Source organism: Cicer arietinum, chromosome 6 (genome assembly GCF_000331145.2).
Source record: "Cicer arietinum cultivar CDC Frontier isolate Library 1 chromosome 6, Cicar.CDCFrontier_v2.0, whole genome shotgun sequence".
NCBI classification, from domain to species: Eukaryota; Viridiplantae; Streptophyta; class Magnoliopsida; order Fabales; family Fabaceae; genus Cicer; species Cicer arietinum.
The window spans coordinates 4,280,783-4,290,611 of NC_021165.2; the positions used below are offsets into that span (position 1 = coordinate 4,280,783).

The following is a 9,829-nucleotide window of genomic DNA, read 5'->3' on the forward strand; positions in this document are numbered from 1 at the left end:
CATTCCTGCGATGGGCAGCCATCCATCTTGGTTACTCATCTTTGGCAGATATTGAAGCGGCTCCACCCACAGCTGAACTGGAGCCTATACGTTCTGACTACAGTCAGGTAATGTTATGTTTAGTAACACTTTTCAGCACTTACTAGTCTTGAAATATCTTGACTTGCATCTGCATATGTGTTGGCATACAGTATTTGGCACGTGATTTTTGTCAATGCTACTATGCTAGATGGAGGGCAAGAGACAATTTAACAGGAGCAAGAGCTTAAATCTCTCAGCTCATAATTACCTTGTAAAAATTTCTCAACTTCGTCTAGAGAAGTTGGTAGCTTGATAGTTGGTCTGTGCTTCCGAAATTTGTTGTGCATCTAATAATGCAGTGGAAACACAAGAAAATTCAAGTGACCAACTCTTGTCCAGGTAAACTAAAGATCCACAGCAAGCAAGGCAAAACAAGAGAAGGTGAAATTCAAAGAGGAACTGATCTTCTGGAAATGTGATAATGTCAAAGCTTAAGAAACACACATATAAACAGTTTAAGAGTGAAAGGCATATTAGGGAAAAGGAGAGGTTAAGTCCAAAGGAGGAGAAGGCTACTTTGCAGGATGAGCAAATGACTATCCCTAAATTTCTCTCTTCCCTCCCTTTTCCTTTTTTTTTAAGGGCAAAAATGGAAGTCAAAGGTATCATTATGATGAGCTGACATCTGAACTATGTTGGCACTCCACCTCACCAACAATCATATGCAACACTCCAAAATAATAAATAATTTTGCAGCTTGCAAGATTCGAATACGGGAGTGACGAAAAACATGAAAATTGTAATGGCCTAACCACCGGGCCCAAGTTTATTTGCGTAAAAATACTAAATAATAACTTACCCTCCCTTTTCCTCCTTATTGAAATTTCAAAGCAAAAGAAAGTGTAGGGAGTTCTGTTTAAAATGTTCCCAGAATTTCTTTTGAAAAATATAAAGGAAATCCTTAATTTCTTGCAACTAAACTTTGATCTATCCAGACACTCTCTGGCGATCTCAATCTGTTATGTGGGTGATGGATTTGGTGAAATCTTGGAACTTGTATATTCATGATTCTCCCTTGAACACTGATCTATTAGTTTTTGGTTGTTTGGTATTTGACTTTTCTGTGCCCTTGTGTTCTCGTATCCTTTATAATCAATTTTAAAAAATTACAATCGATGCCTCATTCTTTATTGAACAGCTTGACGAAGTCGATATGGGAATGACATACGAGGAACTATCAGTTTATGGAAGACTACGGAAAATTTTCCGTTGTGGTCCAGTTTCCATGTTCCAGGTATATCTCACGTTTCTCCATCCGGCCGTAGTAACGTCTTTAACCTTTCCCTTGTTTTTATTTTTATACATTTTCATCTTACATTGGTTGAAGGGATGGCGAAAAATGTCGTAATCTTATACATGAATATCTAATACAAATATTTGTTGGGCCCGAAATAATGAACAATGATGCAAAGCCGAGAAAGTTAATCCCCATAGGCTATAAGGTTATATACCTAAGTTACCTGCAAGTCATTTGGCAAGTCTCTGAAAGTGGTTTTATTGTTTGTTGGTTCTGCAAATGCAAAAATAATTTTGATATCAGAAACTTGTTGACTCGGTTATTTTTTCTTTAGAAGGGACGAAACTAACTTTTGGTGTCTGACCTGATACTGTCTGTAAAAACACAATACCAAATCTTGTCTTTATTTAAAAGCCTGACATATCAAACATCCAATTACAAAACCTTACCTGCTTTTGCGAAAATCACAGAGTTACTTATGTGAGCTTTTATTTGCAAAGACAAGTTATATCTACGGTTAAAAGATAGCATGTTTTTCTTTTGGAGAGCTAATGAAAGAACAAAAGATGCACATGGTTTTAAGTTTAGCATCACTAGAAGAAATGTATCTCAAGTCCCATTATATTGATTTCAGAACTACCATGTTTTCTATTGATATGGATAGCTTAAAGGGATGAGTAATTGCTCTACTTCTAATTTAAGGCTGTCCATTTTGTAGTTCGGTAATAACCTTTTTTTATATAATTGCTGTCTCAGAATCTGTGTTACAAATGGGGTGCAGTATTGACTCCATCACAAGTGGCTGAAAAAGTAAAATACTTCTTCAAGTATTATTCTATCAATCGACACAAAATGACCGTCATGACACCTTCCTATCACGCTGAGGTATGTAGTTATTATGGTGTGAAGTCACAGTTGAATTCTGCTAGATAGCTATTGATGCCTCTAAATATTTTGGCTGATGAAAATGTACAATCTTTCATCCAACTTGCAGAGCTATTCACCAGAGGATAATAGGTTTGATCTTCGCCAATTTCTCTACAATGCAAGATGGCCATACCAATTCAGGAAAATCGATGAACTCGTACATGAGCTGGATGTCAAAGATGTTCAAGAATCAGGAAACCATGAGACAGTGGCAGCTGCATCAGTTGGTGGGATGGGAGTTGCTGCAGCAGGTTCAGGCAATCCAAATGTTGGTCTCTAATTGAAATTAACCTTCCTTAATAAAACAAAATAAAATAATTTATAGATTTGAATATGCAAGACTGCATATCTGGTCTAGACAGAGATATAGATTCCATCTTTTTATAGCACACATGTGAATAATGAAATTCATTCATCCTTTCATCCCAGACAGTGTAAAAACATTTTTAAGCTATCAGTCAATGTTTTGATTCTTAGAGCAATTCATAATGGGCGTCTTCGCAGGTGAATGTCGTGTGAATCTCTTGTGATGTAATATGAGTTGTTCAATCTTAATTAACAATCGAAATTGTTTATCATGTAATTGTATGTTTATTTTACAACATCCCCTACCTCGACTATGACCTTTTTTTATTGACAAACTTCTTCTCCCTTGGTCTTATTATAAATTTTATAGTAGGTTATTTTACACAAATTAATGAGAAATTATAAATGAAAGAAAGAGAATGACAATTTTATCAGATTATGTTTATCAATCTATTTGATGTATTCATTGTATAAAAAATGTGAAGTTATCAAATTATGTTTATCAACCTATTTGATGCACACATTGTATCATAAATGTAAAGTGTAATGTAATAATTTGAGAATAAAGTACAAGATATTAATCAGGGTGCATTTTTAATAAAATAATTAACAATATATTGAAAAGATAAAATGATGCTTATTTTACATAAAGAACTTTTATAAGTACAACACTTATTATGTGACCAATGGATGGATCCTTGAATCCAAATTATTTTTATTTATGGAAACACCGTATATCTAAAAATACTCTAAAAGATTAACTATGTCATCCACTGTTTGGCCAAAACACCGAATATTTATTAGATCAATCGGACAATTTTTAGCCATTTTTAGCAAAGAATTTTATATTCGGAGAGGTAGTCTATAAATAATTATAAGTTCACCTATTTCTTTAATATATATTGCTTAAATTTAGAGAAATAAATCAAATTAAATTCAAATTGACCAACCACTCTACTAGTTTCAGCAAAATTTTGTCTATGCCAGGACTTGCTATTCCAAGGCTTACGGCTATTAAGTCTATCTCTAATGAGGTTGAGGTTTTGTAGTGTTTCTAAACTCTAAATTAATTTATTATATTATAGTTAAACGGAAGTCATTTGGCAGAGTTAAATGTTAAGTGTAAATAAAAAAATTATAAAAAAAAGAGTTGCTTAATGGTGGTTTGAAAATCTAAGGGTTTGTTTGGGATGAGGATTTAAGATTGGGAGGAGGATTTTAGAGAGAAAAGGGGATTTTTTTTTTTTTTTTTATAAATTAAACAAGTTATAAATTGTTTCTAACAAAGATTGAAATGTGGTTAAATGTTATATCATCATCATTAATCATGTTATTTTATTAATTTTTCAAAAAGATCAATATATATATTTTGTCCTCCAATTAAAATTTTCTAAAATACTCCTCCCATACAAATCATAATTAATTTGGATTTTCTATACAAAACACTCCTTGTACTCTCTCTTTATATCACGGTCAATTCAGCTCCTATATTTTTTTGCCATAAACTCTAACTCTAAATATGCACTTAGACCTTTAAGTAAGCTTTGTTTGAATTAATGGAATATGATAGAAAGTTAAAATTAAAATGATAACTAATGATATTTCATTGTTTGGATATTTAGAAAAAGAGTGAAATAGAATGAGACATGATTAAATCTATTCCATCTAATTCAATCATCTTCCTTCAATTCCTTCCCTCCAATTTAGGATGTATAAGATTGAATCCTTCGTTTTATGTTTTATTCCATCATCAAATACACAATGGAATAAATGCCCTACTGCTTTCCACTCTCTTTCCTTCCGTACGCTCAATTTAAGGAACCCAAATTCTGAGAGTCCCAATCGTAATCTACTACTCGAAGAAGGAAGATAAGGCAGAATAAGTTCAGGCTCATACAGAAAAATAAGTTCTCTCGTAAAACTAGCAAAAAACAAAGTACATATATAATTATCCAAGTATGTAATGTTCGCCCCCAAAAAGCAAGCGCAGGGGAAATTTTAAATTCCCACCTATCAAGAAAATTAACAGACTCTGCCTAAACTATTGCTTCTCATCATGTATCTAGCTCAAATCTGAGGAAACATCTCTAGAGTTCATCGTGAGAATCATCCTCCTCGCCCTCTCCTGAGGCATCACCACCTGGGGCACCACCTGATCTCTGATACACAGCGGTGATGATTGGATTACAAACAGCTTCCACTTCTTTAAGCTTCTCTTCATAGTCTTCTTTCTCTACACTCTGGTTGTCATCAAGCCATTCCAATGCTTCCTTCACTGCGGTCTCAATTTTCTCCTTTTCATCTGACTCCAACTTGTCAGCCAACTTGTCTTTGTCATTGACTTGGTTTTTCATGTTGTAGACATAGGTTTCCAGACCGTTCCGGGCATCAATTCTTTCCTTGACTTTTTTGTCTTCCTCAGCAAACTCCTCAGCTTCACGAACCATCCGGTCAATTTCCTCCTGGCTCAGACGTCCCTTTTCGTTTGTAATGGTGATCTTTTCGGATTTTCCAGTGCCTTTGTCTTCAGCCTTGACATTTAGGATGCCATTTGCATCAACTTCAAAGGTCACTTCAATCTGAGGAGTACCTCTGTTCAATTACCACACAAAATAATCAATGAACTACTGCAATACAAACATCAATTGAGAAAAATTCGGAGAGGGCATAATGAAAGCAGGAAACCAACCTTGGAGCTGGTGGAATTCCAGACAGATCAAATTTCCCAAGTAGACGGCAATCCTTTGTGAGACTCCTCTCACCTTCAAACACCTATATATATAAAAAAGAATTGAGTCCAAGTTCATGCAGTCAAGCATCTTGTAATTCGAAAGGAAAATGCCCTTAGCATTATGCAATGGAATAATAGAATAATAGTGCAGTACCTGAATGGAGACGGTTGTCTGCTGATCCTGGTAGGTGGTAAAAACCTGAGATTTTTTGGTAGGAATGACAGTATTTCTAGGAATCAACTTTGTCATCACTCCGCCAACAGTTTCAATTCCAAGGGTAAGAGGAGCAACGTCCAAGAGAAGGATATCTGGATCCAAGAGTGTAGCATAAATATGAGAAAGAGTAATGCTTGGAAATCTATTTGCATTAATAACACATAACACCTGGCTAATGCACAACTAAAACGCTAGAGTTTAGACTATGGTACCTTTGGTTTCTTCGCCACCCTCTCCACTCAAAATGCTTCCTTGCACTGCAGCACCAAAGGCAACTGCTTCATCAGGGTTGACACCCTTGTTTGGCTCCTTTCCATCAAAGTAATCCTTCAAAAGTTGTTGTACCTTTGGAATCCTTGTGCTTCCACCAACAAGAACAATCTCATCAATCTGGTTCTTCTGTAATCCAGCATCGTCCATTGCCTTCTTTACAGGGCCCATTGTCTTACGGAACAAGTCATTGTTCAACTCTTCAAATCGAGCACGGGTAAGTGACTCAGAGAAGTCAACACCATCAAAAAGTGATTCAATTTCGACACGGATCTGGTGCTGGCTGCTAAGAGCTCTCTTGGCACGCTCACTCTCCCTCCTAAGCTTTCCAAGTGCTCTGTTGTCCTTGCTGATGTCCTTACCATACTTCTTCTTGATCAATTTAATGAAGTACTCCATTATTCTCTGATCAAAGTCCTCACCTGGTATTAACAGTAGAATGAAAATTTAGAAAGAGTATATTTTTTCTTAACTTAATCTCATTCTCTCTATTATTATATATAAAAGCACACACCTCCAAGATGAGTATCTCCATTTGTAGAAAGAACCTCAAAGACACCATTATCAATTGTCAAGATACTGACATCAAAAGTTCCACCCCCAAGATCAAAGACAAGAATGTTCTTCTCTCCACCTTTCTTGTCCAATCCATAAGCAATGGCAGCAGCAGTGGGTTCATTGATAATTCTAGCAACATTCAAACCAGCAATGACACCAGCATCCTTGGTGGCCTGCCTCTGAGCATCGTTGAAGTAAGCTGTAAATTTGAATGGAAAAACATAAGAAATTAAAATAAAGACAAAAAGTGGAAGAAAATAATCAAGGTTGCAGGAGGAACAAATTGTAATTTGCCCATTTACCTGGGACAGTGACCACAGCATCACGAATTGTCTTGCCAAGGAATGCTTCAGCAGTTTCCTTCATCTTAGTCAGAATCATGGCGCTGATTTCCTCAGGACTGAACACCTTGGTCTCACCATCCTTGATTTTTACCTGAATGTATGGCTTTCCATCCTTGTTGACAATCTTGTAAGGAACAAGCTTCATGTCTCTTTGAACTTCCTTATCTTCAAATCTGCAAAAAAGAAACAACTCAGTCATCATTGATCCAATTAAATTAAATTAAATTATAACAAATTATTATTCATTAATACACAAGATAATGATGTCTTACTTTCTTCCGATAAGTCTCTTGACATCAAAGATGGTCCTCTCAGGATTGACAGCTGCAAGATTCTTTGCAGCCTCCCCGATCAGTCTCTCACTGTCGGTGAAAGCAACCCATGATGGGGTGATACGGTTACCTTGGTCGTTGGCTATGATTTCAACATGGCCATTCTTGTAAACACCAACACACGAGTAGGTCGTTCCAAGATCAATCCCAATTACTGTTCCCAACTTGGTACCTTCCTCTTTCGCAATGGAAATTGCAAATAGACATCCTGTGAAGAACTTTCTAAATATTAGTTACTGACACTATTACAATACTAAAAAACCTGTTGTATAATAATTAATTTTGCAGTTGCACATATTTATTCTTAAAAAAATCCAATCCCCGAAAAAAGATATAATTCTTCCAAACAACAATTACATGAAACTATTATCATTTCAGTGCTTAAATTCATGATGACGTATTCAAACCATGACCACGAACTCAGATACGTTAAAAGCATGCAATGACAACGAAAACACTAAGCAACAAAACTAGACCAATTGAATCTCATTCTAAAGTTCCTAATACTAGTCACTCAGTTTAACAGTGAAATTTTGTATCAACAATCTTAGAAAGCAACAAATAAACAAGCATAATGCACACTCGATAACGAGAACAAATCACTGCTGAAAAAATTTCCAGATGCAGAAAAAGGCTTAGCAAAAGACGTCACTGAAATGGTAAACTAACCTATTATTATTCATAAATTCATAAACCCTAAACTAAACCACTACGTTTAAGATCTCACTGATTTGCAACACAATTAATTAATTAATCACACACGGTTCAACACTACAAGATCCAAAAAGGTTTATTATAAAGTGAAGTCTCATAGCATTTTCCGCTTCCACATTAAAAATGTAAAAAAAGGAACAGGTAGAAAAAGCGATGAGATCTAATAAGCAATGAAAATTACCGAATGAAATAATTGCTAGAACAAATAGAGAACCGCATTTCCATGAGCCAGCCATCGCTGTCTCTCGATGTTTCTCTCTCCTTTGATTAGTCTTCTTCTTTTCTTCTTCTTCTTCTTAGAATTTAAATGGTGAAGTTGCAGGCACGGTGGTGGGCAATGGGTTTTCCGTTTCTGGTTTTTGGAACGAACCGTCTAAACCGTTTTTATAGTGTGGTTCGGCCATGGCTTTTTTTGTTAGTAAAGGTTTATTACGCTCGAACATGTCATTTGTGATGACGTGGACCAATTGTGATTCGGCGTACAATTGTTCTAACCAATTATTTTTCTCCTTGACTTGGGAACATCGCTGCCGTCCATTCGCAAGACCTCAGCGTATCAAGTAATCAACCGTGTGACGAAACTAGTATTCTGTAACACGTGAAGGATCCATACCATACGATGCTATTTACATAAGACGTGCAGTAAATAAAAAGTTAATGAAAATTTTACCCTTTACTTCTGTATTTATACTCCCACCTCCATATTTTATATAAATTACCCATTTTACTTTTTTTATTTATTTAAAAAAAAAATTATTTCACTAAATTTAATTAGAGTTCCAAAAAACTTTTTTAAAATATTTCAAACACATATTTTTTAAAAAATTTGAACTTCGTACCGAAATTTTTTTAAGAAACCTTAAAAAAAAATTCGTACACAAAGCTTGTGTATGGTGAATTTTTTTTCAAATTTTCCGATACACAAAAAACTACTTAATGAAATTTTTCAGTACAAAATTCAATTTTTTTTAAAAACATATATTCTCAAAAACTTGAAGAAAAAATTGTTTTTTTGAAACTTTAATTAATTTTTTTTATATGAAAAATAATAAAATAGATAGTTTGTATAAAATATGGGGATAAGAGTATAAATATAGCGGTATAGTATAAAATTTTCTATGTTGATATATATATATCAACTTTGCTCTACACACTCTTTTTTTTCTAACTACACTCCTCAAATATTTTTATAAAATGAAATACTCAAAATACTCTTATATATTTATTACATTCTTTAAGTCATAACTTCTTTTTTTTATCTTAATCTTTGCCCATAATATTTTTTTCTATATTCATCTTCTAATTTTTAAAAAATACAATTTATTATGATATACGTATTTAAATGATATAATCTACTAGTAAAATAATCCATAGTTATTATAATATCATGAACTAAACAAATGAATATTTTTAATAATTCAAAAATTAATTTGTATTTTTTTTACTGAGGTTTACCATATTTAATTTGGAAGGGAGTGTCTCATTGGGATATTTGGATCTTCTCATATACATACTCACAACATCCTATGCAAGCTTTTATTTCTCACTTTAATATTCTCTCACTCCCACTCACATCTTCATTTTCCCTTCTCTTCTCTTTTCTACCAGTTATAATTTTATAATTTTTTGTCGGAGAGGGATGCATGCATTAGAGGATGGAAGTATGTCATTAACGAACCTATTTGGTATAATGGTTTTTGTTTTACAATTTTTTTTTACTAAAAAAAAAATATATATATTTATATTAATTAAAAAATTATCACTTGAGAATATTACAAATTGAAATTTCTAAAAATGAAAAGAAGAAATTTATAAGATAACTCATATCACTCGAGTTAAAAGCATAAATTAGTAAATTATCTATATTTATAACAAAATTGAGGTGTCTATAATACGCGTGCCTCTAAAAATGTAATGTTAACGATGTCAAAAAAATTTATTTAATTTATATTTGATCGAAACTAATATGTCAATTTAAACTATAGAATATTGCAACAAAACAAAAAATTAAATCATTACACAAACTAACACAATGTCACGTTAACACCGCCAAACCACGAAATAATATATATATATATATATATATATATATATATATATATAATATATAAA

At 33.6% G+C, this 9,829-nt stretch overlaps 2 protein-coding genes across 2 annotated transcripts in view; one reads left to right on the top strand and one right to left on the bottom strand.

Moving 5' to 3' along the window:
* Nucleotides 1-2,849, top strand: part of LOC101513288 (glutamine-dependent NAD(+) synthetase) — a 7,891-nt gene extending 5,042 nt beyond the window's left edge. The window contains 4 exon segments of the mRNA XM_004503524.4: nt 1-107; nt 1,220-1,315; nt 2,075-2,203; nt 2,313-2,849. The exon segment at nt 1-107 is cut by the window's left edge and continues 22 nt beyond it. Of these exon segments, the coding sequence (XP_004503581.1) occupies nt 1-107; nt 1,220-1,315; nt 2,075-2,203; nt 2,313-2,525 (545 nt within the window). The 3' untranslated portion in view covers nt 2,526-2,849.
* A 1,596-nt stretch (nt 2,850-4,445) lies between these two features.
* Nucleotides 4,446-8,087, bottom strand: LOC101513614 (luminal-binding protein 5). The gene is made up of 8 exons (XM_004503525.4): nt 7,899-8,087; nt 6,944-7,211; nt 6,630-6,844; nt 6,284-6,526; nt 5,712-6,191; nt 5,437-5,591; nt 5,241-5,323; nt 4,446-5,143 (listed from the first exon to the last, which is right to left on the bottom strand). The coding sequence occupies exons 1-8, from the start codon at nt 7,951-7,953 to the stop codon at nt 4,639-4,641; spliced, it is 2,004 nt and encodes a 667-aa protein (XP_004503582.1). The 5' UTR covers nt 7,954-8,087; the 3' UTR covers nt 4,446-4,638.
* Nucleotides 8,088-9,829: the final 1,742 nt, after the last annotated feature.